The sequence below is a fragment of the Ranitomeya imitator genome, chromosome 8, assembly GCF_032444005.1.
Source record: "Ranitomeya imitator isolate aRanImi1 chromosome 8, aRanImi1.pri, whole genome shotgun sequence".
In the NCBI taxonomy this organism is placed as follows: domain Eukaryota; kingdom Metazoa; phylum Chordata; class Amphibia; order Anura; family Dendrobatidae; genus Ranitomeya; species Ranitomeya imitator.
The window spans coordinates 4,018,455-4,045,518 of NC_091289.1; the positions used below are offsets into that span (position 1 = coordinate 4,018,455).

General features: G+C 50.4%; 2 protein-coding genes across 3 annotated transcripts; both read left to right on the forward strand.

Moving 5' to 3' along the window:
* Positions 1–632: 632 nt before the first annotated feature.
* On the forward strand, positions 633–27,064 carry DCAF1 (DDB1 and CUL4 associated factor 1). Of its 2 annotated transcripts, none has more exons than XM_069736060.1 (24): positions 633–738; positions 9,788–9,899; positions 9,972–10,048; positions 10,208–10,281; positions 10,364–10,477; positions 10,634–10,771; positions 14,544–15,011; positions 15,152–15,253; positions 15,551–15,709; positions 15,974–16,153; positions 16,806–17,015; positions 17,161–17,330; positions 17,867–17,991; positions 18,092–19,355; positions 19,437–19,635; positions 19,736–19,818; positions 19,908–19,992; positions 21,038–21,271; positions 21,577–21,670; positions 21,745–21,849; positions 22,367–22,440; positions 22,519–22,620; positions 22,787–23,048; positions 26,226–27,064. In XM_069736060.1, the coding sequence occupies exons 2-24, from the start codon at positions 9,790–9,792 to the stop codon at positions 26,282–26,284; spliced, it is 4,488 nt and encodes a 1,495-aa protein (XP_069592161.1). In that variant the 5' UTR covers positions 633–738; positions 9,788–9,789; the 3' UTR covers positions 26,285–27,064. The 2 variants fall into 2 exon arrangements, with proteins under 2 accessions (XP_069592161.1, XP_069592162.1); XM_069736061.1 differs by having other exon boundaries at positions 681–755.
* On the forward strand, positions 2,839–4,215 carry LOC138647483 (trichohyalin-like; the record flags this gene model as incomplete). Its single annotated transcript, XM_069736503.1, has 2 exons — positions 2,839–3,345; positions 3,616–4,215. Coding segments are annotated over 2 exons (1,107 nt in total), but the record flags the coding sequence as incomplete, so codon positions are not given.

Here is a 27,064-nt window from a genome sequence, read left to right on the forward strand (position 1 = left end):
GTTTAGTGAGTGCAGCTCCGGGGTATTGGGCTGGGACCTTATAGTGTTTAGTGAGTGCAGCTCCGGGGTATTGGGCTGGGACCTTACAGTGTTTAGTGAGTGCAGCTCCGGGGTATTGGGCTGGCACCTTACAGTGTTTAGTGAGTGCAGCTCCGGGGTATTGGGCTGGCACCTTACAGTGTTTAGTGAGTGCAGCTCTGGGGTATTGGGCTGGTACCTTACAGTGTTTAGTGAGTGCAGCTCCGGGGTATTGGGCTGGGACCTTAGTGTTCCACCTCACGGACCTCTGGTCTGACAGACAGTAGTAGTTGGCGGATGGACTGTTTCCATGACAACCCTGCTGCAGCGCTGACAGGAAATTCATAATGAGGCAGTCAAACAGCGATTCCTAATTTCCACCAATCACATTGAAGACGCTGAATGCTGATTGGTCGATATGCTTAGTTCTGAAGATGAGCTCTGAGGCGTCTGAAAAGGCGGGAATGACCTAGAAATCAGAAATGAATAACCGCCCGCCAGTCACAATATGGCGGACAACATTTAATCGGATTTGCCATTCGAAACATGTCGACATCTTCCTTTGCTTTAGCGTCCCCTTTGGACTGCACTACCCAGAGTCCTGTGCGCGGTAGGGGTGGGATGGTTTGTAGAGGGACAGACAAGGCTCGTACGTACCCGGTGACGTAAGAACCGCGCGACACAAGAGCAGAGAACGTGAGGCGGCACCGCGGCCGAGAGGTGAGAGACACCGGGAGGTGAGAGCCCGGGGGGCAGCGAGAGAGACCGGCACACCCGGGAACAGCGGAGATACCGGACATAACGGAACCGGGGGAGGAGGAGAAGAGACTGACGGGAGAAGAGACCGAGGGGAGAGGAGGAGGAGAAGAGACTGAGGGGAGAGGAGGAGGAGAAGAGACTGAGGGGAGAGGAGGAGGAGAAGAGACTGACGGGAGAAGAGACCGAGGGGAGAGGAGGAGGAGAAGAGACTGAGGGGAGAGGAGGAGGAGAAGAGACTGAGGGGAGAGGAGGAGGAGGAGAAGAGACTGAGGGGAGAGGAGGAGGAGGAGAAGAGACTGAGGGGAGAGGAGGAGGAGAAGAGACTGACGGGAGAAGAGACCGAGGGGAGAGGAGGAGGAGAAGAGACCGAGGGGAGAGGAGGAGGAGAAGAGACTGAGGGGAGAGGAGGAGGAGAAGAGACTGAGGGGAGAGGAGGAGGAGAAGAGACTGAGGGGAGAGGAGGAGGAGAAGAGACTGAGGGGAGAGGAGGAGGAGGAGAAGAGACTGAGGGGAGAGGAGGAGGAGAAGAGACTGACGGGAGAAGAGACCGAGGGGAGAGGAGGAGGAGAAGAGACCGAGGGGAGAGGAGGAGGAGAAGAGACTGAGGGGAGAGGAGGAGGAGAAGAGACTGAGGGGAGAGGAGGAGGAGAAGAGACTGAGGGGAGAGGAGGAGGAGAAGAGACTGAGGGGAGAGGAGGAGGAGAAGAGACTGAGGGGAGAGGAGGAGGAGAAGAGACTGAGGGGAGAGGAGGAGGAGAAGAGACTGAGGGGAGAGGAGGAGAAGAGACTGAGGGGAGAGGAGGAGGAGGAGAAGAGACTGAGGGGAGAGGAGGAGGAGAAGAGACTGACAGGAGAGGAGGAGAAGAGACTGAGGGGAGAGGAGGAGGAGAAGAGACTGACGGGAGAGGAGGAGGAGAAGAGACTGAGGGGAGAGGAGGAGAAGAGACTGAGGGGAGAAGAGACTGAGGGGAGAGGAGGAGGAGAAGAGACTGACGGGAGAGGAGGAGAAGAGACTGAGGGGAGAGGAGGAGGAGAAGAGACTGAGAGGAGGAGAAGAAGAGACTGAGGGGAGAGAAGGAGAAGAGACTGAGGGGAGAGGAGGAGGAGAAGAGACTGAGGGGAGAGGAGGAGGAGAAGAGACTGAGGGGAGAGGAGGAGGAGAAGAGACTGAGGGGAGAGGAGGAGGAGAAGAGACTGAGGGGAGAGGAGGAGGAGAAGAGACTGAGGGGAGAGGAGAAGAGACTGAGGGGAGAGGAGAAGAGACTGAGGGGAGAGGAGGAGAAGAAGAGACTGAGGGGAGAGGAGGAGGAGAAGAGACTGAGGGGAGAGGAGGAGGAGAAGAGACTGAGGGGAGAGGAGAAGAGACCGAGGGGAGAGGAGGAGAAGAAGAGACCGAGGGGAGAGGAGGAGGAGAAGAGACCGAGGGGAGAGGAGGAGGAGAAGAGACCGAGGGGAGAGGAGGAGGAGAAGAGACCGAGGGGAGAGGAGGAGGAGAAGAGACCGAGGGGAGAGGAGGAGGAGAAGAGACCGAGGGGAGAGGAGGAGGAGAAGAGACCGAGGGGAGAGGAGGAGGAGAAGAGACCGAGGGGAGAGGAGGAGGAGGAGAAGAGACCGAGGGGAGAGGAGGAGGAGGAGAAGAGACCGAGGGGAGAGGAGGAGGAGAAGAGACCGAGGGGAGAGGAGGAGGAGAAGAGACCGAGGGGAGAGGAGGAGGAGGAGAAGAGACCGAGGGGAGAGGAGGAGGAGAAGAGACCGAGGGGAGAGGAGGAGGAGGAGAAGAGACCGAGGGGAGAGGAGGAGGAGAAGAGACCGAGGGGAGAGGAGGAGGAGGAGGAGAAGAGACCGAGGGGAGAGGAGGAGGAGAAGAGACCGAGGGGAGAGGAGGAGGAGGAGGAGAAGAGACTGAGGGGAGAGGAGGAGGAGAAGAGACTGAGGGGAGAGGAGGAGGAGAAGAGACTGAGGGGAGAGGAGGAGGAGGAGAAGAGACTGAGGGGAGAGGAGGAGGAGGAGAAGAGACTGAGGGGAGAGGAGGAGGAGGAGAAGAGACTGAGGGGAGAGGAGGAGGAGAAGAGACTGAGGGGAGAGGAGGAGGAGAAGAGACTGAGGGGAGAGGAGGAGGAGAAGAGACTGAGGGGAGAGGAGGAGGAGAAGAGACTGAGGGGAGAGGAGGAGGAGAAGAGACTGAGGGGAGAGGAGGAGGAGAAGAGACTGAGGGGAGAGGAGGAGGAGAAGAGACTGAGGGGAGAGGAGGAGGAGAAGAGACTGAGGGGAGAGGAGGAGGAGAAGAGACTGAGGGGAGAGGAGGAGGAGAAGAGACTGAGGGGAGAGGAGGAGGAGAAGAGACTGAGGGGAGAGGAGGAGGAGAAGAGACTGAGGGGAGAGGAGGAGGAGAAGAGACTGAGGGGAGAGGAGGAGGAGAAGAGACTGAGGGGAGAGGAGGAGGAGAAGAGACTGAGGGGAGAGGAGGAGGAGAAGAGACTGAGGGGAGAGGAGGAGGAGAAGAGACTGAGGGGAGAGGAGGAGGAGAAGAGACTGAGGGGAGAGGAGGAGGAGAAGAGACTGAGGGGAGAGGAGGAGGAGAAGAGACTGAGGGGAGAGGAGGAGAAGAGACTGAGGGGAGAGGAGGAGGAGGAGAAGAGACTGAGGGGAGAGGAGGAGGAGGAGAAGAGACTGAGGGGAGAGGAGGAGGAGAAGAGACTGAGGGGAGAGGAGGAGGAGAAGAGACTGAGGGGAGAGGAGGAGGAGAAGAGACTGAGGGGAGAGGAGGAGGAGAAGAGACTGAGGGGAGAGGAGGAGGAGAAGAGACTGAGGGGAGAGGAGGAGGAGGAGAAGAGACTGAGGGGAGAGGAGGAGGAGAAGAGACTGAGGGGAGAGGAGGAGGAGGAGAAGAGACTGAGGGGAGAGGAGGAGGAGGAGAAGAGACTGAGGGGAGAGGAGGAGGAGGAGAAGAGACTGAGGGGAGAGGAGGAGAAGAGACTGAGGGGAGAGGAGGAGGAGAAGAGTTTGAGGGGAGAGGAGGAGGAGAAGAGACTGAGGGGAGAGGAGAAGAGACTGAGGGGAGAGGAGGAGAAGAAGAGACTGAGTGGAGAGGAGGAGGAGAAGAAGAGACTGACGGGAGAGGAGGAGGAGAAGAGACTGAGGGGAGAGGAGGAGAAGAAGAGACTGAGGGGAGAGGAGGAGGAGAAGAGACTGAGGGGAGAGGAGGAGGAGAAGAGACTGAGGGGAGAGGAGGAGGAGAAGAGACTGACGGGAGAGGAGGAGAAGAGACTGACGGGAGAGGAGGAGGAGAAGAGACTGAGGGGAGAGGAGGAGGAGAAGAGACTGAGGGGAGAGGAGGCGGAGAAGAGACTGAGGGGAGAGGAGGAGGAGAAGAGACTGACGGGAGAGGAGGAGGAGAAGAGACTGAGGGGAGAGGAGGAGAAGAGACTGAGGGGAGAAGAGACTGAGGGGAGAGGAGGAGGAGAAGAGACTGACGGGAGAGGAGGAGAAGAGACTGAGGGGAGAGGAGGAGGAGAAGAGACTGAGAGGAGGAGAAGAAGAGACTGAGGGGAGAGAAGGAGAAGAGACTGAGGGGAGAGGAGGAGGAGAAGAGACTGAGGGGAGAGGAGGAGGAGAAGAGACTGACGGGAGAGGAGGAGGAGAAGAGACTGGGGAGAGGAGGAGGAGAAGAGACTGAGGGGAGAGGAGGAGGAGAAGAGACTGAGGGGAGAGGAGGAGGAGAAGAGACTGAGGGGAGAGGAGGAGGAGAAGAGACTGAGGGGAGAGGAGGAGGAGAAGAGACTGAGGGGAGAGGAGGAGGAGAAGAGACTGAGGGGAGAGGAGGAGAAGAAGAGACTGAGGGGAGAGGAGGAGAAGAGACTGAGGGGAGAGGAGGAGAAGAGACTGACGGAGATGGAGTGTGATTGACTCGTCATAATACAGGACAGCCGGGTTCTCGGGTCACAATGGGGCGATGTCACAATCAGGTGACCGTTCACCTTGGTGACACTACAGGAAGCAGAGAGGAGGATGTTGGGTGTTGTAGTTGCCGCCAGTGACAGCATCTAGACAGTGAGCAGCGGGTGAGAGACTGCTGTGAAGTCAGAGACACTTTGATTTTCCAGCCGAACTGGAACTACAGCTCCCAGCAGGACCATAGTTGACGCGGAATTGAGATGAAATGAGCGTTTGGGTCATACCATGTCCGTAGTTTGGCCGGGGCTGTTTAGAGAGACATTTATAAATATAAATGTCCGCCCTCCCCTGTGGCAGGGGTCCCTCCATCCTTGCACCTTGTCGCCGACTCGGCCATGCTTCCCCTGATATTGCACAAATCCGGCTGCTGAGTTTATTACTGGGGTCCCTGTGACTTTGTGGTGTCAGAATCTCGGAGTGAAATGTCGAGAATCCACTTCTGCACATCGTCCTTTGTGTGCAAATTGGTGCAATGTTGCATTCAAATGATGGGATGACCCCTCTACAGTGGTGTGGAGCCACATCAGACCCCAATATGAGTGCAGGGTGAGGGGTGTGTGTGATGAGGGGCGACATTATATGTTTTTACAATGTAATATCTCAGGAGTGGATGCAGACGGGGGGCTGCTGTGCAGATCTGTGCCGCTCCCCCTCTGCCCTAGGGCACCAATGATGTGTCCGCCCCTGCATTACTTTATACCTTTATTATCCTGCATAAGTGAGCAGCGCTCGCATGGTTAATTCTGGGGGGTATTCTGGTGGGTGGAGCCATGTTCCCCTCCTGGTTGATGTCTTGGCCTCCCTGGGATCTGAGCAGCACTTCTCCCTCCTGTGTCCAGTGGGAGTGATGTCACCTGGTGGATGTCCGGGGTCAGAGGTCGCTTACTGACAGCTGCTCCAGGCTCCTCTTGTTAGGCTATGTTCACACTTTGCGGATTTTGCTGCAGATCCACAGCGGATTTGCAGCAGTTTCCCATGAGTTTACAGTACAATGTAAACTTATGGGAAACAAAAAACGCTGTGCACATGCTGCGGAAAAAAACGCGCAGAAACGCAGCGGATTACATTCTGCAGCATGTCACTTCTTTTCTGCGGATTTTCACCTGCTCCAATAGGAAACTGCAGATGAAAATCCGCAGAAGAAACCGCAGTAAAAACCGCGATAAACCCGCAGTAAAAACCGCGACGGGTTTTCACTGCGGATTTTGAAATTCTGCTGCGGAGAAATCCGCAGTGGAATCCGCAAAGTGTGAACTTAGCCTTAGAATGCAGGAAACGCCATGAATTGTCACATCGGGATCAGCGCAGCATCATCCACTGCCACAATATGAGCGCTGCAGCGGGGCCGCAGATTGCGAGAAACGAGGCTGCGCTGATAAATGTAATCTATTACTCCCTGTTATCAGCCATTACTGGGGGAGGAGACTGCAATCTATTACTCCCTGTTATCAGCCATTACTGGGGAGGAGACTACAATCTATTACTCCCTGTTATCAGCCATTACTGGGGAGGACACTACAATCTATTACTCCCTGTTATCAGCCATTACTGGGAGGAGACTACAATCTATTACTCCCTGTTATCAGCCATTACTGGGGAGGAGACTGCAATCTATTACTCCCTGTTATCAGCCATTACTGGGAGGAGACTACAATCTATTACTCCCTGTTATCAGCCATTACTGGGGGGAGACTACAATCTATTACTCCCTGTTATCAGCCATTACTGGGGAGGAGACTGCAATCTATTACTCCCTGTTATCAGCCATTACTGGGGGAGGAGACTGCTATCTATTACTCCCTGTTATCAGCCATTACTGGGGGAGGAGACTACAATCTATTACTCCCTGTTATCAGCCATTACTGGGGGGAGACTACAATCTATTACTCCCTGTTATCAGCCATTACTGGGGGAGGAGACTGCAATCTATTACTCCCTGTTATCAGCCATTACTGGGGAGGAGACTGCAATCTATTACTCCCTGTTATCAGCCATTACTGGGGGAGGAGACTGCTATCTATTACTCCCTGTTATCAGCCATTACTGGGGGAGGAGACTACAATCTATTACTCCCTGTTATCAGCCATTACTGGGGAGAAGACTACAATCTATTACTCCGTTATCAGCCATTACTGGGGGAGGAGACTACAATCTATTACTCCCTGTTATCAGCCATTACTGGGGGAGGAGACTACAATCTATTACTCCCTGTTATCAGCCATTACTGGAGAGAGACTGCAATCTATTACTCCCTGTTATCAGCCATTACTGGGGAGGAGACTACAATCTATTACTCCCTGTTATCAGCCATTACTGGGGAGAAGACTACAATCTATTACTCCCTGTTATCAGCCATTACTGGGGGAGGAGACTACAATCTATTACTCCCTGTTATCAGCCATTACTGGGGGAGGAGACTACAATCTATTACTCCCTGTTATCAGCCATTACTGGGGGAGGAGACTACAATCTATTACTCCCTGTTATCAGCCATTACTGGAGAGAGACTGCAATCTATTACTCCCTGTTATCAGCCATTACTGGGGAGGAGACTACAATCTATTACTCCCTGTTATCAGCCATTACTGGGGGAGGAGACTACAATCTATTACTCCCTGTTATCAGCCATTACTGGGGAGAAGACTACAATCTATTACTCCCTGTTATCAGCCATTACTGGGGGAGGAGACTACAATCTATTACTCCCTGTTATCAGCCATTACTGGGGGAGGAGACTGCAATCTATTACTCCCTGTTATCAGCCATTACTGGGGAGAAGACTACAATCTATTACTCCCTGTTATCAGCCATTACTGGGAGGAGACTACAATCTATTACTCCCTGTTATCAGCCATTACTGGGGAGGAGACTACAATCTATTACTCCCTGTTATCAGCCATTACTGGGGAGGAGACTACAATCTATTACTCCCTGTTATCAGCCATTACTGGGGGAGGAGACTACAATCTATTACTCCCTGTTATCAGCCATTACTGGGGAGGAGACTACAATCTATTACTCCCTGTTATCAGCCATTACTGGGAGGAGACTGCAATCTATTACTCCCTGTTATCAGCCATTACTGGGGGAGGAGACTACAATCTATTACTCCCTGTTATCAGCCATTACTGGGGGAGGAGACTGCAATCTATTACTCCCTGTTATCAGCCATTACTGGGGGGAGACTGTAATCTATTACTCCCTGTTATCAGCCATTACTGGGAGGAGACTGCAATCTATTACTCCCTGTTATCAGCCATTACTGGGGAGGAGACTGCAATCTATTACTCCCTGTTATCAGCCATTACTGGGGGAGGAGACTACAATCTATTACTCCCTGTTATCAGCCATTACTGGGGAGGAGACTACAATCTATTACTCCCTGTTATCAGCCATTACTGGGGAGGAGACTGTAATCTATTACTCCCTGTTATCAGCCATTACTGGGGAGGAGACTACAATCTATTACTCCCTGTTATCAGCCATTACTGGGGAGGAGACTACAATCTATTACTCCCTGTTATCAGCCATTACTGGGGAGGAGACTACAATCTATTACTCCCTGTTATCAGCCATTACTGGGGGGAGACTACAATCTATTACTCCCTGTTATCAGCCATTACTGGGGAGGAGACTACAATCTATTACTCCCTGTTATCAGCCATTACTGGGGGAGGAGACTACAATCTATTACTCCCTGTTATCAGCCATTACTGGGGAGGAGACTACAATCTATTACTCCCTGTTATCAGCCATTACTGGGAGGAGACTACAATCTATTACTCCCTGTTATCAGCCATTACTGGGGAGGAGACTACAATCTATTACTCCCTGTTATCAGCCATTACTGGGGAGGAGACTGCTATCTATTACTCCCTGTTATCAGCCATTACTGGGGAGGAGACTACAATCTATTACTCCCTGTTATCAGCCATTACTGGGGGAGGAGACTACAATCTATTACTCCCTGTTATCAGCCATTACTGGGGAGGAGACTACAATCTATTACTCCCTGTTATCAGCCATTACTGGGGGAGGAGACTACAATCTATTACTCCCTGTTATCAGCCATTACTGGGGAGGAGACTACAATCTATTACTCCCTGTTATCAGCCATTACTGGGGGAGGAGACTACAATCTATTACTCCCTGTTATCAGCCATTACTGGGGAGGAGACTACAATCTATTACTCCCTGTTATCAGCCATTACTGGGGAGGAGACTACAATCTATTACTCCCTGTTATCAGCCATTACTGGGAGGAGACTACAATCTATTACTCCCTGTTATCAGCCATTACTGGGGGAGGAGACTGCAATCTATTACTCCCTGTTATCAGCCATTACTGGGAGGAGACTGCAATCTATTACTCCCTGTTATCAGCCATTACTGGGGGAGGAGACTACAATCTATTACTCCCTGTTATCAGCCATTACTGGGGGAGGAGACTACAATCTATTACTCTCTGTTATCAGCCATTACTGGGGAGGAGACTGCAATCTATTACTCTCTGTTATCAGCCATTACTGGGGGAGGAGACTACAATCTATTACTCCCTGTTATCAGCCATTACTGGGGGGAGACTGTAATCTATTACTCCCTGTTATCAGCCATTACTGGGAGGAGACTGCAATCTATTACTCCCTGTTATCAGCCATTACTGGGGGAGGAGACTACAATCTATTACTCCCTGTTATCAGCCATTACTGGGGGAGGAGACTACAGTCTATTACTCCCTGTTATCAGCCATTACTGGGGGGAGACTACAATCTATTTCTCCCTGTTATCAGCCATTACTGGGGGAGGAGACTACAATCTATTACTCCCTGTTATCAGCCATTACTGGGGGAGGAGACTGCAATCTATTACTCCCTGTTATCAGCCATTACTGGGGAGGAGACTACAATCTATTACTCCCTGTTATCAGCCATTACTGGTGGAGGAGACTGCAATCTATTACTCCCTGTTATCAGCCATTACTGGGGAGGGGACTGTTATGTATTCGGGTCAGTTCTCTGGTTTCTGTGAATTTCTCCCCGTTACCTCTACTTTACAGTCATGGCGTCCACGGGGAATCACGTTGACTCCAAGTCTGAGCTGACCTCGCTGTTGGAGCAGTGGGAGACGGGGCACGGCAGCGGGCAGGACATGGTGGCCATATTGACCAGGTGAGGAGTCGCAGATGAGGAGCCGGCGCGGGGGGCGACCTGTTACTGAGCTTTTCCATGTTTCTCTTCTAGGATGTCAGAACTAATCGAGAAGGAGACGGAGGAATATCGTAAGGGCGACCCCGACCCCTTTGACGACAGACACCCAGGTCAGTGCAGGTCTAGGGAGATCACTGAGTAACGGACAGCGGTAAATATTCCTGAAGTAGATTTAGATGGCGGATCCGCCTGTTGCGCAGATGTCTGTGGGATTCTTTGCGCGTGGCGTTTGTTCTTTTTGTGTAATATCACTGCTCTGTATTTTCCAGGCCGTGCGAACCCTGAATGCATGCTGGGCCACCTCCTGCGGATTCTCTTCAAGAACGACGACTTCATGAATGCGGTGAGTCCTTCTGTGCTCCTCCACATGATTGCTCTTTCCTGTGGTGTTCCCCTTTATGAAATCGTGTCTGATTTCCCACCAGCTGGTTAATGCCTATGTCATGACAAGCCGCGAGCCTCCGCTCAACACGTCCGCCTGCCGACTATTGCTGGACATAATGCCGGGGCTGGAGACCGCTGTGGTGTTCCAGGAGAAGGTTTGTGCTTTCTCCCCAATGACAGAGGGTTTTTCTTCTCTGCTTTAGCCTTTTTTATAACCTCCCCAGTGTTTACTGCTGGGGAAGATGTCCCCATCGTTGTACTGGGGGATTTATGTCTGGAGGTTGACTACAGAATCTGTGTTCCATTATTAGGAAGGGATTGTGGAAAACCTTTTTAAATGGGCGCGAGAAGCTGAGCAGCCCCTCCGCACGTACGCTATCGGACTACTGGGGGGAGCCATGGAGAATCAAGATATCGCTGCAAATTATCGTGATGAGAACTCACAGATGGTAAGATGCGCCCGGTGTACAGAGCGACTGAGAGCGTCTGCACATTCAATACAGTCACTGTGCACCCTGTGTTATACTCCAGAGCTGCACTCACTATTCTGCTGGTGCAGTCACTGTATACATACATTACATTACTGATCCTGAGTTACATCCTGTATTATACTCCAGAGCTGCACTCACTATTCTGATGGTGCAGTCACTGTGTACATACATTACATTACTGATCCTGAGTTACATCCTGTATTATACTCCAGAGCTGCGCTCACTATTTTGCTGGTGCAGTCACTGTGTACATACATTACATTACTGATCCTGAGTTATATCCTGTATAATACCCCAGAGCTGCACTCACTATTCTGCTGGTGCAGTCACTGTGTACATACATTACATTACTGATCCTGAGTTACCTCCTGTATTATACCCCAGAGCTGCACTCACTATTCTGCTGGTGCAGTCACTGTGTACATACATTACATTACTGATCCTGAGTTACATCCTGTATTATACTCCAGAGCTGTGCTCACTATTCTGCTGAGAAGTCACTGTGTACATACATTACACTACTGATCCTGAGTTACATCCTGTATTATACCCCAGAGCTGCACTCACTATTCTGCTGGTGCAGTCACTGTGTACATACATTACTGATCCTGAGTTACATCCTGTATTATACTCCAGAGCTGCACTCACTATTCTGCTGGTGCAGTCACTGTGTACATACATTACACTACTGATCCTGAGTTACATCCTGTATTATACCCCACAGCTGCACTCACTATTCTGCTGGTGCAGTCACTGTGTACATACATTACATTACTGATCCTGAGTTACATCCTGTATTATACTCCAGAGCTGCACTCACTATTCTGCTGGAGCAGTCACTGTGTACATACATTACATTACTGATCCTGAGTTACATCCTGTATTATACTCCAGAGCTGCACTCACTGTTCTGCTGGTGCAGTCACTGTGTACATACATTACACTACTGATCCTGAGTTACATCCTGTATTATACCCCAGAGCTGCACTCACTATTCTGCTGGTGCAGTCACTGTGTACATACATTACTGATCCTGAGTTACATCCTGTATTATACTCCAGAGCTGCACTCACTATTCTGCTGGAGCAGTCACTGTGTACATACATTACATTACTGATCCTGAGTTACATCCTGTATTATACTCCAGAGCTGCACTCACTGTTCTGCTGGTGCAGTCACTGTGTACATACATTACACTACTGATCCTGAGTTACATCCTGTATTATACCCCAGAGCTGCACTCACTATTCTGCTGGTGCAGTCACTGTGTACATACATTACTGATCCTGAGTTACATCCTGTATTATACTCCAGAGCTGCACTCACTATTCTGCTGGTGCAGTCACTGTGTACATACATTACATTACTGATCCTGAGTTACATCCTGTATTATACCCCAGAGCTGCACTCACTATTCTGCTGGTGCGGTCACTGTGTACATACATTACATTACTGATCCTGAGTTACATCCTGTATTATACCCCAGAGCTGCACTCACTATTCTGCTGGTGCAGTCACTGTGTACATACATTACACTACTGATCCTGAGTTACATCCTGTATTATACCCCACAGCTGCACTCACTATTCTGCTGGTGCAGTCACTGTGTACATACATTACATTACTGATCCTGAGTTACCTCCTGTATTATACTCCAGAGCTGCACTCACTATTCTGCTGGTGCAGTCACTGTGTACATACATTACATTACTGATCCTGAGTTACATCCTGTATTATACTCCAGAGCTGCACTCACTATTCTGCTGGTGCAGTCACTGTGTACATACAGTCGCTTGCAAAAGTATCCTCCCCTTGCTATTTTTTTGTGTTTACTTCACAACCTGGAATGTCACTGTTGTTTTTTTTTTTGAGGGTTTGCATCAGTTCGTGAAAAGAATATCCCTACACTTGTGAACATTTGTTTTTCTGTTTTTTATTGTGAAGCAAACAACAAATAGGACAAAGTAACTGAAAACTTCAGAGTGCAGAACTATTCAGCCCCCTCCCCCTAAAGTCAGTACTTTGTAGAGCCTCCGTTTGCGGACATTACAGCTGCAGTCGCTTTGGATAAGTCTCTATCGGCTTTCCACATTTGTGTCCATTCCTGAAGGCAAAACCGCTCCAGCTCCTTCACCAGAGGAAACCATTGAACTTGAGCAGCGATCTTCACTTCTACCACAAATTCTCCGGTGGATGGAGGTCTGGCCTGTGACTCGGCCGCTCCAGAACAATTCCACGTTTCCCCTTACACCTCTCGAGTGTGGCTTTAGCAGTTTGCTTTGGGTCATTGTCTTGTTGGAAGGTGAATCTCTGTCCCAGTCTCAAATCATTAACAGATAAACAAGTTTTGCTCAGGAATATCCCTGTATTTCACACCATCCATCGTCCCCTTGATTTGGTCGATTTTCCATGTCTCTGCTGCAGAAAAACATGGGTGAAGTAGTGGATGGTTATGGTGGGCCACCATGTCCCAACAAGGCTGCGATGTCAGCAAGGAGGGGACGGAATCATTGGGGGAGCGGGTAGCCCTTCTAGGGTCACTGAAGGTGATGAAATGACCTCTGCAAAGTATGTAGAGTTTCTGACTACCACTTACTTCCTTGGTACAAAAAGAAGAACCGCGCGTCTGTAGCATCATCTTCATGGTGACAATGTCCCACCTCGTGCTGCAAAGAAACCTCCGAGTCATTGACTGCTATGGGCACAAAGGAGGATAGTCATGGAGCGGCCACCACCCTCCCCTGACCTCAGCGCTATTGAGAACCTCTGGAGGATCCTCAGAAGATCTATGAGGGTGGGAGAACAGCAGCTCTGGGGCGATTCTGACATCCGGGAAAGAAATGCGAGCAGAAACTCTCCAGAAGTGCAGACGATCGGTGGAGTCCGAACTGTGGAGGTGAAATCCCAGAAGCTCCGATGTGTCATGGTCTCGTCCTTAGGAGGCTTCTGATGTCAGTAATGTGAATTCTCCCATTCCCCCCGTTAAAGATGATAAAAGATAAACACGTTTGGTATCACTGCGTCCAAAAAGTCTAATCTATCAAAATCTAAAAATATTTTACCTGCTCGGGAAATATTGTAATCAGAAAAAAAATTCTAAATGCAAAAATTGTGTTGTTTTTTTTTGTCTCTATATTACTGAAAAAGGAAGATGGCAACACAATCCAAAATTCCAAAATGTATTTATTTTTCCCCACCACTAAAATAATGTAAAAAATCTTGCCGTGTTTGGTATTGCTGTAAAATCCTACTGATGAGAATCCTGATTCCAAGTCATTTATTCCACACAATGAACGCTGTAAAGAGCACTCACAGAAAACAATGTTAGAATTGCCTATTATTCGATTATTGGGTTATTTCCACGGTAGTATGTTGTCTTCTAGCCCAGGGTTATGGGTTGAGTTGCTGATCGGTGGCGTCCGACTCTGAGACTCCGGGATTTTGCTGACTGGAGCCGAGGTTCTCCGACCTTCACTCTGTTCTTTGTCTATGGGACCTCCGGAAATAGCGACTCACTGTTCTCTGCTCTCCATGACATGGGCAGCGAATGGAGCGGAGGCCCAGCGTTTGCATCTCCACTTCATTCGTGTGCCCAGCGATCAGTATGCTATCCCTTGTTCCACGGATAAAGGGATACCATAACATTTCGGGATTAACCTTTCACAGTATTGCTGTAAATGTCAGTGTAATATGTGATCTGACTCTTCTCGACAACTTCTCCTTTTTGTAGGTTGCGCTTGTTTTGCGCAGACTTCGCGAACTTCAGACCCGGGAAACACCTAACAAGCAGGAAAGCAAACGTCCCAGTCCGCGTAAGCCCCTCGGTGAGCCGCTCCTCCCGCTGGATGAAGAGGCCGTGGACATGGACTACGGAGAGAATTCACATGATACAAGATCAAAGCCGGAAAATCTTGACCTCTCTTTCCAGGCAGAGACATCTCCAGGTATCGGGGTCATGGTTAATTCTGATGGCACTGGACCACCACGGAGACCAAAACCCGACACCGATTCTCACCGCAAAGTGAAACAGAAACTGAGCTTCGAGTCTGAACGAGCGCCAAGCGAACTGTCCAACAGCAGCTGGTCCGAGATGTCAGTCTGGGTCATTGGCACCAACTACAGCTTGTCCCCTCTGACCCCAGCCATCGAACAGCGGCTGATCCTACAGTACCTCACACCCCTCGGAGAATACCAGGAGGTGAGGAGCCGAGAGTGATAGGAGATGGGAGGAATGCTCGCACTTCAGGGTTGTAGGTTGTGTGATCTTGTCGGGGCGGCTCATCCGCTCTCCTCTCTGATTACATGTTATCAGTGTCGCCCACTTTCTTTCGCCCTTAGTTGCTCCCAATCTTCATGCAGATGGGATCCCGGGAGCTCATGATGTATTACATCGATCTCAAGAGGACAAACGACGTCCTCCTCACGTTTGAGGCCTTGAAAGTAAGTTTTGTCGATTCCCTCCATGATCTTTGTGATAGAAGCGGTCTCTCTTCTCTGATTCTCATTCATTCATTCATTCATTCATTCATTCATTCATTCATTGATCTTTTTGTTCTATGGTAAGAAGCGTCCAGAGTAGGGGGGATCCATTGCCGTCTTCTGCCTTTGTTTTTGCCAGTTGTGACCATGCGACGTGCAGCTGTTTCACTTCTGGTGTGAATGTGGGTCAACGGCGGACGACGCTTATTGTCCACTGGTGTTTTCAGCTCTTTCTCCTTTTCTCCTTTGTCTTTGCAGCATTTGGCTTCTCTTCTCCTGCACAACAAGTTTGCTGCAGAGTTTGTTTCTCACGGCGGTGTGCAGAAACTGCTGGAGATCCCCCGACCTTCCATGGCAGCGACCGGAGTGTCTATGTGTCTGTACTACTTGTCCTACAACCAGGATGCTATGGAACGGGTGAGTTTGTGGTTGCGGAGAAGCAGGATGCCGCTGTAAGACTCTGTAACCTGCTGCCCTCCGGCGTCTGCTGTACTCTTTGACAATTTAATTCTCTGAAAGCAAGCAGTGATCTTTTACTGAATATTGAATGAGCTTCTAAAACAGTATCTGTCACCATATGATTAATTGCACAGGGATGTCTCAGACCTGATGAGGCTGTGAACTCGTTATGAATTCCATGCTTCATGCATTCTCACCTTCTCCTCTCCTTCCCTCTCCTAGGTCTGCATGCATCCTCACAAGGTGCTGGCGGATGTGGTCAGCTACACGCTGTGGCTCATGGAGTGCTCTCATGCTTCGGGCTGCTGCCATGCCACCATGTTTTTCTCCATCTGCTTCTCCTTCCGAGCTGTTCTGGAGCTGTTCGACAACCAGGATGGACTGCGGCGGCTGGTTAATCTTGTAAGGGAGGCCTGGGGGTCAGGTTTGGTATCTGTGATGGGGCCATGTGTGTATTGTGGCGGGGTATCTGCTGGACCCGGTCCCTCCACTCAATGGCCACTGACAACTCTGCTAGAGGGACACCCACTGGAGACAACAGGGACTGCAGGGCCACAGAAGTATATGGCTGGACCTGGTTAATGATAGGGGGGACACAGTGTGATATGTAAGGTGGGGGGGAGTCACAGTGCTATACGTGAGGGGCTCAAAGTGTTATATTTGAGCTGGTGGGGGGTCACATCGCTATATATGAGGTGAGGCGTCACTGTGCTATATGTGAGGTGGGTATGGGGCTCACACTACAATAAGTGAGGGGGCGGTGGGGTCACAGTGCTATACATGAGGTGAGTAAAGGGGTCACAGTGCTAAAAGGAGTCAGTGCTATACGTGAGGAGGGTGTGGAGGTCACAGGGCTATATGTGAGGAGGGTGTGGGGGGCATAGTGCTGTACGTGATGGGTGTGGGGGGTCACAGTGCTAAATTTGGGGGGTCACAAGGCTATATGAGGAGGGTGGGGGGGTCACAGGGCTATATGTGAGGGTGTCACGGTGGGAGAGCAGATTTTTGATGCAGCAGGACCCCTCATTACGTGTCTTTTGCGCTGCTTGCACAGATCAGTACTCTGGAGATCCTGAACCTAGAAGACCAGGGAGCTCTACTCAGTGACGATGAGATTTTTGCAAGTCGGCAAACCGGAAAACATACGTGCATGGCGTTGCGCCGATACTTTGAAGCTCATCTTGCCATCAAGGTGGAGCAAGTGAAGCAGTCCCTGCAGCGCACAGAAGGCGGCCTGCCGATCCACCCTCCCCCTCCGTACAAGGTGGGCAGCTCGTGTCCTGAGAGGTGTCAGCCTTTCACCTGAATTATCTGTAGATGGTTTGTCCCAGATTGTGCAGCGTTGTCTGCAGTTTACAGCTGGTTGTCTTAGTCGCTGCTCCCTGAAGCTCCGCTCTGCTTTTTCTTAGGCCTGTTCATACACCCGAGATCAGATCGTGGAGATGATGGAATACCTGATAGCGTTCGGCCCTTCTCAGCTGTACTGGGAACCTGCCGAGGTTTTCCTCAAGCTTTCCTGTGTGCAGCTGCTTCTTCAGCTCATCTCCATCGCCTGCAGCTGGAAGACGTACTATGCGAGGTGAGTGCGACGCTTGGGGTTTTCTTAGGATAGGACATTGCTGGAGCTGTAGCGCCCCCACATTGTTCATCTGACGCAGTGCTACATCGGGCTCAGCGGTACATCTGGCGCAGCGGAATGTTTGGTGCAGCGGTACATCTGTTGCAGCGGTACATCTGTTGCAGCGGCGCGTCTGTTGCAGCGGCGCGTCTGTTGCAGCGGCGCGTCTGTTGCAGCGGCGCGTCTGTTGCAGCGGCGCGTCTGTTGCAGCGGCGCGTCTGTTGCAGCGGCGCGTCTGTTGCAGCGGCGCGTCTGTTGCAGCGGCGCGTCTGTTGCAGCGGCGCGTCTGTTGCAGCGGCGCGTTTTTCGCAGCGGCGCGTTTTTCGCAGCGGCACATCAGGCGCAGCAGTATATCTGGCGCAGCGGTGCATATCTGTGTGTACCTTCCTCTGCGGTTTGGCCCCATTCACACCTTATTAGTGAGCCTTGTTCATCAGCTTACCTGGAAAGCTCGTGGCCGCTGACACATCTTGTATTGTATCTCATTGACTCCACAGAAATGACACGGTCCGCTACGCTCTCGACGTTCTTGCGATCCTCACAGTAGTGCCAAAAATCCAGCTGCAGTTGTCTGAGCCGGTGGACGTTCTGGATGAGGCGGGCTCCACGGTCTCCACTGTAGGTAAGAAGAGGAGTCTGCCGTCCTTGTGATGGATCCTAGTGTCCTCAGTGTTAGAGATGCGGCGTTTGTCACCAAGCTCGCCTGTTTTCGTTTTCCTTAGGAATGAGCATCGTCTTGGGCGTTGCTGAGGGAGAGTTTTTCACCCATGATGCAGAGATCCAGAAATCGGCTTTGCAGATCATCATCAATTGTGTTTGTGCCCCAGAGACTCGCATCTCCAGCATTGCAAAATATGTCTCTGGGACCCCCCGTAGACGCACACCTATGTCTCAAAGTTTCCAGTCGCACGGACGTGGTGGGAGCGGAGAGCCGACGCTGGCCAAGATGTGGAACGTCGTCCAGTCCAATAATGGCATCAAGGTGCTTCTGTCTCTGCTGTCGGTGAGGATGCCCATCACAGACGCCGACCAGATCCGGGCTCAGTCCTGCAAAGCGTTGGTCGGCCTCGGTCGTAGCACTTCGGTGAGGCAGATAATCAGCAAGCTCCCCTTATTCAGCAGCGGTCAAATCCAGCAACTGATGAAGGAGCCGATCCTCCAAGATAAGCGCAGCGAGCATGTCCGATTCTGCAAGTTTGCAGCTGAGCTGATTGAAAGGGTCTCGGGGAAGCCCCTGCTGATGGGCAGTGATGTATCATTGGCACGACTGCAGAAAGCGGATGTGGTGGCGCAGTCTCGTATTTCCTTCCCGCAGAAGGAACTCTTGGTGTTAATTCGCAACCATCTAATTTCCAAGGGGCTGCAGGAAACGGCGACAGCTTTGACTCGTGAGGCGGACCTCCCTATGACGGCAGCATCACACTCCTCGTCCTTCCTGCCAGCTGCCGTCACTCAGCCACCAGCTACGTCTTCACCTGTTCCCCTGCCGCGGACCCCACGCCTCCCTGCCCGCTTATCTACCAGCTCTCTGTGCCCGCACCCGCCATCTCGCACCCAGCTGCCCCCCCAGTTATCATCGCCCGTCCCATCCTCCACAGGCTCCCCTCTAATCGGTCGTATCAGCTTTGTACGAGAGCGCCAGTCGCCCTGTAATGGAAAGCGATCACGTGTCCTGAGACAGAAGTCCGACCACGGGGCCTACAGCCAGAGCCCTGCTATCAGAAAACAGCTGGAGCGCCACGTGCCTTCCCCACCTACTCTGGACAGTATCATGACTGAATATCTACGGGAGCAGCACGCTCGTTGTAAGAACCCGGTTGCCATTTGCCCTCCCTTTTCCCTTTTTACCCCTCACCAATGTCCAGAGCCCAAGCAGCGCAGGCAAGCACCAACCAATTGCACTTCACGCCTGACTCGCCGTGCCGCCTTCCCGAAATATGGGGGTGTGGACGGAGGCTGCTTTGACCGACACCTCATATTCAGCAGGTGACAATCATTTGGGATCGGGGCCCATGTGTAGGATGATTCGTTCTGGTCTCACAACTTCTGTCTTCTTTTTTCTTCCAGGTTCCGTCCAATCTCTGTTTTCAGAGAAGCCAATGAGGATGAAAGCGGCTTCACCTGTTGTGCCTTTTCAGCTCGAGAACGTTTCCTAATGCTGGGCACCTGCACAGGGCAACTCAAGCTGTATAATGTGTTCAGCGGGCAGGAAGAAGCCAGCTACAACTGCCACAACTCTGCCATAACTCACCTGGAGCCGTCACGGGTAGGTACCGGCTGCCCTGCCCACGTGGCACTCCTGTGGTCCCTGGTCCTCAACCGTCCACCTCCAGGCCCCTTGTCTTCTCACATGTCTGTTCCCACAGGATGGATCCCTTCTTCTCACTGCAGCCACATGGAGTCAGCCGTTTTCTGCGTTATGGGGCATGAAGTCCGTCTTTGACATGAAGTGAGTGTGGGTTTCGGGTAGGCGGTGGAGGTCCCTCTGTTCTTAGTGTCGATGCCCCTGAACCTCACTCTGTCTTGTTGGATTTCCAGGCATTCATTTACTGAGGATCATTATGTGGAGTTTAGCAAACTGTCCCAGGACCGTGTCATCGGCACCAAGGAAGACGTGGCTCATGTGAGTTATTAGCATTACTGGCCTGCACGTCCTAGGCCGAGGAGCACAGTGCACAGAAACTGGCAGTAATGGGGTCCAAGCTGGTGGATGATTCTCATAATCACAAATGGGTAAAATTGCAAAGTGCAAACCAGGAACTCTGCAACTTCCCTCTCGTGAAAAAGCCTCTCCGCTCTGAAGAACAGAGGGATTTTTAATTCTATTGATTACAGCTTGTTAGCGATCACGTCTGTGGTGTATCGGCAGTGACCGGTTGAGCACGCAGCTTGTGCTGGCGAGATCTATAGCAAAGAGCTTGTATGCGCTGCTCTGAAGTTCACTGGATCATTGTGTCTGGCTGCTTCAGTCCCCCTGCCCTCCTCCAATGCTGCAGAGGTAACGAGGTCTCTCTTCGTGGCATGGGAGAGTGCACAATTTGGGCCAATGGCGTGACCCTCCAACCGGTCCAGACTGCCAGTCATCAGGCGTGCATGTTCCCAACAAGGAGGAGAAGTGGTGCGGTCCTGATGAGACTGACCCCTTACATGTGCGCTCATCGGCACCTAGACTTCATTGTGTGCTGCTCAGGATATTAGTTTTAGGGCAGGTTCACGCTCAGCAGTTTTAGTTTCTTCATATCAGTGAACGGAATTTGTGAACCTTGTTGCCGTGCAATGGATAAAACAGGTTTCACGGAAATCATTGGGTTAACAATTATTTCCCCTCGCTCTGAATATCCTGCGCCACGGCCAACACTTCTCCCCGACAACCACAATGAAAAGTTCAGCAACTTTGGGTGTCACCGTTTTCAAAATCTCTGCTTGCTGGAAATCTAAGCTGACCCTGAGGGTGCGCCACATTTCTCTGCAATGCTCTGTGAGCGAAGGACAGACAGAGCACTGGATTTTGTCAGTGGCGTATGAGTTACAGAGTTGCAGGACTTTGCATTATACAGGCATTAGGGTTTATTAACGGTCTCGTCTCTGTCCAGCCTGTGACAGTTCTCTGCAGGCGACCGTTCTCCCCCGCAGGTTTCTTAAGTATTTATCCTCGATATCTCCTACAGATTTATGACATCCAGACGGGACAGAAGTTGCTGACTTTATACAATCCGGACCTGGCCAATAACTACAAGCGTAACTGCGCCACCTTCAACCCCACGGACGACCTGGTACTGAATGACGGGGTCCTGTGGGACGTTCGCTCCACTCAAGCCATTCACAAGTTTGATAAGTTCAACATGAACATCAGCGGGGTTTTCCATCCGAACGGCCTGGAGGTCATAGTCAACACCGAGATCGTATCCTCCGCCGAGTCTAAGCACAGGCCTCATGTCATTTTGAATATCACTGCTTGCTGTCGGAGAATAGGGACAAATTAGAAGCAGAAACTGCAGCATAGACTCAATTCAATTATAATGATCTCACTATTGGGTCAAGATTGCGTTTTGAATGCTTTTTTTTTTTTACTGACGACAAGCAGAGATCTTGAAAATTGTGATGGATTGTATCCAGTCTGGAAAGTTTCAGAACGTTTCCCTGTATATGATTTCATTTCTGTCCATGTGATGTGGTTTGAGTTTATTTCCGTAACTGTCTGCTGAAGTGGGACCTGCGGACCTTCCACCTCCTGCACACGGTGCCAGACCTGGATCAGTGCCGCGTGGTCTTCAATAACACGGGGACGGTGATGTATGGAGGTGAGCGCACAAAGCCACCGCTGCACCTCTTATGTCCTTCTGCCCGCTGACGTCTGTATCCTCTGTTCTGGCAGCCATGCTGCAGGCCGACGATGAGGACGACCTCCTGGAAGAGAAGATGAAGAGTCCGTTTGGTTCCTCTTTCCGCACATTTAACGCCACAGATTACAAACCCATCGGTGAGTGTCGGACAAACCGGGGAGGATTTCCAGGCACAAAGCCCCATCTGCAGGGTTCATAAGCAGTAACATTCCCCAAATTATCAACCAAAATCTGAACTTCGGTGCAGTCTCCCTCCATTATCCGTGCCATGATGGAGGGAAGTAGAGGGCGCCCACAGTGACAGTCATCTGCCCCTCAGAGTGCCCACCTGCAGGGTCAGGACATGTTCCTTGTGATCTCCTCCATCGTCTACAGCTCACAATATGATATCCTTTATCCCATTTATGTTTTGCTTATATTCAATCCTCATCCATTTTTTATTATTTTTTAAACATATGAAAAAACAGCAATGTCTGCGTGAGGGTTTTTTTTTTCTTTCGAACTCATGATCCACAAAAGTCATGGAAACGTGAACATCTCCATAACTTACAATTGATAGGTGTTCCATCCATGAAAATCGGACGTGTGAATGAGGCACAGACCTTGTTCCCTTGTTTTCCCCTTTATTAATCCTGAATCTAATTATGTCTTCAGCCACCATTGACGTGAAGAGGAACATATTCGACCTGTGCACCGACACCAAAGACTGCTACCTGGCTGTCATAGAGGTGTGCGGGGGGCTGCGCTGCAATGGTACAGGGGCCGCTGCATTTGTTTTTGTATTAATCTGATATTTCTAATCTCAGAACCAAGGAACGATGGATTCCCTGAACATGGACACCGTCTGTCGGCTCTATGAGGTCGGAAGGCAGCGGCTGGCAGAGGATGAGGACGAGGAGGAGGATCAGGTAGGGGAACGTCTCCACTGCAGGTCTTCTAGGACTATATTTTTGCCTCAATTGTCTCATACTTTGATCAGGTTCTGACACAGGAGAATGGACAAGGGAGAGATTCCTAGTGAGTTGTCAGCTTTATTCATGTTGAGGTTTCTAATTTGCGGCCCCTCACTTATAGGAAGAGGAAGAACAAGAAGACGAGGAGGATGACGATGATGACGATGACTCTGACGATCTGGGTCCCCTCCTGGATGCCGAACTGGAGGAAGAGGAGGAGGCAGGGGAGCAGGCGGGAGAGGACGGAGAGAACGACTTCTCCCCCTCCGATGATGAAGAACTCGCCAATCTGCTGGAGGATGAAGAAGACGATGGTGACGATGACGATGGTCACGATGAAGACTCGGACATTGACCCAGAAGTGGAGATGATACTGGGAGACTGTAAGTAGTGGACATCCCGACTCCTTCATGTATGAGGGTCCGCAGCATTCCACCACCACAAAATGTGTACTAATATCTGCAAACAGCGACTGATGTCACAGCTGATCTCTGGTGATGGATAGGAGGCATTCTCAGTGATGTCACCGCTGATCTCTGGTGATGGATAGGAGGCATTCTCAGTGATGTCACCTCTGATCTCTAGTGATGGATAGGAGACATTCTCAGTGATGTCACCGCTGATCTCTGGTGATGGATAGGAGACATTCTCAGTGATGTCACCTCTGATCTCTGGTGATGGATAGGAGACATTCTCAGTGATGTCACCGCTGATCTCTGGTGATGGATAGGAGGCATTCTCAGTGATGTCACCTCTGATCTCTGGTGATGGATAGGAGACATTCTCAGTGATGTCACCGCTGATCTCTGGTGATGGATAGGAGGCATTCTCAGTGATGTCACCGCTGATCTCTGGTGATGGATAGGAGGCATTCTCAGTGATGTCACCACTGATCTCTAGTGATGGATAGGAGGCATTCTCAGTGATGTCACCTCTGATCTATGGTGATGGATAGGAGACATTCTCAGTGATGTCACCGCTGATCTCTGGTGATGGATAGGAGACATTCTCAGTGATGTCACCTCTGATCTCTGGTGATGGATAGGAGACATTCTCAGTGATGTCACCGCTGATCTCCGGTGATGGATAGGAGACATTCTCAGTGATGTCACCGCTGATCTCTGGTGATGGATAGGAGGCATTCTCAGTGATGTCACCGCTGATCTCTGGTGATGGATGGGAGACATTCTCAGTGATGTCACCGCTGATCTCTGGTGATGGATGGGAGGCATTCTCAGTGATGTCACCGCTGATCTCTGGTGATGGATGGGAGGCATTCTCAGTGATGTCACCGCTGATCTCTGGTGATGGATGGGAGGCATTCTCAGTGATGTCACCGCTGATCTCTGGTGATGGATAGGCGGCATTCTCAGTGATGTCACCACTGATCTCTAGTGATGGATAGGAGGCATTCTCAGTGATTTCTCAGTGATGTCACCTCTGATCTCTGGTGATGGATAGGAGACATTCTCAGTGATGTCACTGCTGATCTCTGGTGATGGATAGGAGACATTCTCAGTGATGTCACCGCTGATCTCTGGTGATGGATAGGAGACATTCTCAGTGATGTCACCGCTGATCTCCGGTGATGGATAGGAGGCATTCTCAGTGATGTCACCGCTGATCTCTGGTGATGGATAGGAGACATTCTCAGTGATGTCACCTCTGATCTCTGGTGATGGATAGGAGGCATTCTCAGTGATGTCACCGCTGATCTCTGGTGATGGATAGGAGGCATTCTCAGTGATGTCACCTCTGATCTCTGGTGATGGATAGGAGACATTCTCAGTGATGTCACCTCTGATCTCTGGTGATGGATAGGAGGCATTCTCAGTGATGTCACCGCTGATCTCTAGTGATGGATAGGAGACATTCTCAGTGATGTCACCTCTGATCTCTGGTGATGGATAGGAGACATTCTCAGTGATGTCACCTCTGATCTCTGGTGATGGATAGGAGACATTCTCAGTGATGTCACCGCTGATCTCTGGTGATGGATAGGAGACACTCAGTGATGTCACCTCTGATCTCTGGTGATGGATAGGAGACACTCAGTGATGTCACAGCTGATCTCTGGTGATGGATAGGAGACATTCTCAGTGATGTCACCGCTGATCTCTGGTGATGGATAGGAGACATTCTCAGTGATGTCACCGCTGATCTCTAGTGATGGATAGGAGACATTCTCAGTGATGTCACCTCTGATCTCTGGTGATGGATAGGAGACATTCTCAGTGATGTCACCTCTGATCTCTGGTGATGGATAGGAGACATTCTCAGTGATGTCAGCGCTGATCTCTGGTGATGGATAGGAGACACTCAGTGATGTCACCTCTGATCTCTGGTGATGGATAGGAGACACTCAGTGATGTCACCTCTGATCTCTGGCCCCGTTCTCAGTGATGTCACCGCTGATCTCTGGTGATGGATAGGAGACATTCTCAGTGATGTCACCGCTGATCTCTGATGATGGATAGGAGGCATTCTCAGTGATGTCACCGCTGATCTCTGGTGATGGATAGGAGACATTCTCAGTGATGTCACCTCTGATCTCTGGTGATGGATAGGAGACATTCTCAGTGATGTCACCTCTGATCTCTGGTGATGGATAGGAGACATTCTCAGTGATGTCACCTCTGATCTCTGGCCCCGTTCTCAGTGATGTCACCGCTGATCTCTGGTGATGGATAGGAGGCATTCTCAGTGATGTCACCGCTGATCTCTGGTGATGGATAGGAGGCATTCTCAGTGATGTCACCTCTGATCTCTGGTGATGGATAGGAGACATTCTCAGTGATGTCACCGCTGATCTCTGGTGATGGATAGGAGGCATTGTCAGTGATGTCACCTCTGATCTCTGGTGATGGATAGGAGGCATTCTCAGTGATGTCACCGCTGATCTCTGGTGATGGATAGGAGGCATTCTCAGTGATGTCACCGCTGATCTCTGGTGATGGATAGGAGACATTCTCAGTGATGTCACCTCTGATCTCTGGTGATGGATAGGAGGCATTCTCAGTGATGTCACCGCTGATCTCTGGTGATGGATAGGAGGCATTCTCAGTGATGTCACCGCTGATCTCTGGTGATGGATAGGAGGCATTCTCAGTGATGTCACCGCTGATCTCTGGTGATGGATAGGAGACATTCTCAGTGATGTCACCTCTGATCTCTGGTGATGGATAGGAGACATTCTCAGTGATGTCACCTCTGATCTCTGGCCCCGTTCTCAGTGATGTCACCGCTGATCTCTGGTGATGGATAGGAGGCATTCTCAGTGATGTCACCGCTGATCTCTGGTGATGGATAGGAGACATTCTCAGTGATGTCACCTCTGATCTCTGGTGATGGATAGGAGGCATTCTCAGTGATGTCACCGCTGATCTCTGGTGATGGATAGGAGACATTCTCAGTAATGTCACCGCTGATCTCTGGTGATGGATAGGAGACATTCTCAGTAATGTCACCTCTGATCTCTGGCCCCGTTTCTCAGTGATGTCACCGCTGATCTCTGGTGTTTATCTCTGACTTCTCTGCTGACTTTTCTTTTCCCTCCACAGCTGACAGTTCTGATAACTCAGATCTAGAGGATGACATTATCCTGGCACTTAATGAGTGAGGAGTTGAAGGTCCGCGGATTGTGCAGGGTCTTTTCCTCCTGGAGACTGAGGAGCGGAGCCGCGGTTGCTGTGATCAGCAGACGTCTGCACTTGTAATAAACACGTTCTCCCTTTTGTCTGGTCACTTACCCCTTTGTTCCCACAGACTTCAAGACATTTTCCCGTTTTGTAAAACAGAGCTCTTAAAAAAATAGTTTTATAGAAAAAACAAAAAACTATAACCAAAAAAATCTCCCTCACTGGACGGCGCCACCTCCCCGAAGGCAAAAAATCTTTATGCTTTGATCTTTTTTAATGTCGTCTCTGGGTTTGTTTTTTTTCAAAGGATTATTTAAGGAGATGATGATTTTTTTGTTTTCTTAACTTTGGGCAGCAAAGTATTTTTATGACAGAATTGTAATATATTCCATAAGAAACGTGTATTTTTGTTTCTTTTAAACTGTATTTTTGGGAGGCGGTCGGGGTCTGTATGACCGATGACCAGAGATCAAAGTGTCTGATAAGTTTAATGAGGGGTTGTGCTTTGTGTCTGGGGAGGGACCCCCTGAGAGATCATGTTCCTCATCCCAGGATCGTTCTGCAGTATTACTGATGGGTCGGATGAATTTAGGGTGAGGTTCACCCCCGCTCTCTGGTTTACATCATGTAATGCAATCTGTGTACCTTCCCCCGATAATCATTATCAAATTCTCATCTGATATTTCATGTGAACCACAAACCATCAATTTTTGTTCCTGTAAATTGTATTTATTTAAAAAATAAATGGAAAAGTCACCGTC

What these genes read in the sequence shown, in the direction of transcription:
- DCAF1 (XM_069736060.1), top strand. Translation starts at nt 9,790, where the DNA reads ATGGCGTCCACGGGGAATCACGTTGACTCCAAGTCTGAGCTGACCTCG. An exon ending in TGGAAGACGTACTATGCGAG is followed by an intron (nt 17,331 to 17,866) that starts GTGAGTGCGACG and finishes TTGACTCCACAG; the next exon opens with AAATGACACGGTCCGCTACG. An exon ending in CCAAGGAAGACGTGGCTCAT is followed by an intron (nt 19,993 to 21,037) that starts GTGAGTTATTAG and finishes TATCTCCTACAG; the next exon opens with ATTTATGACATCCAGACGGG.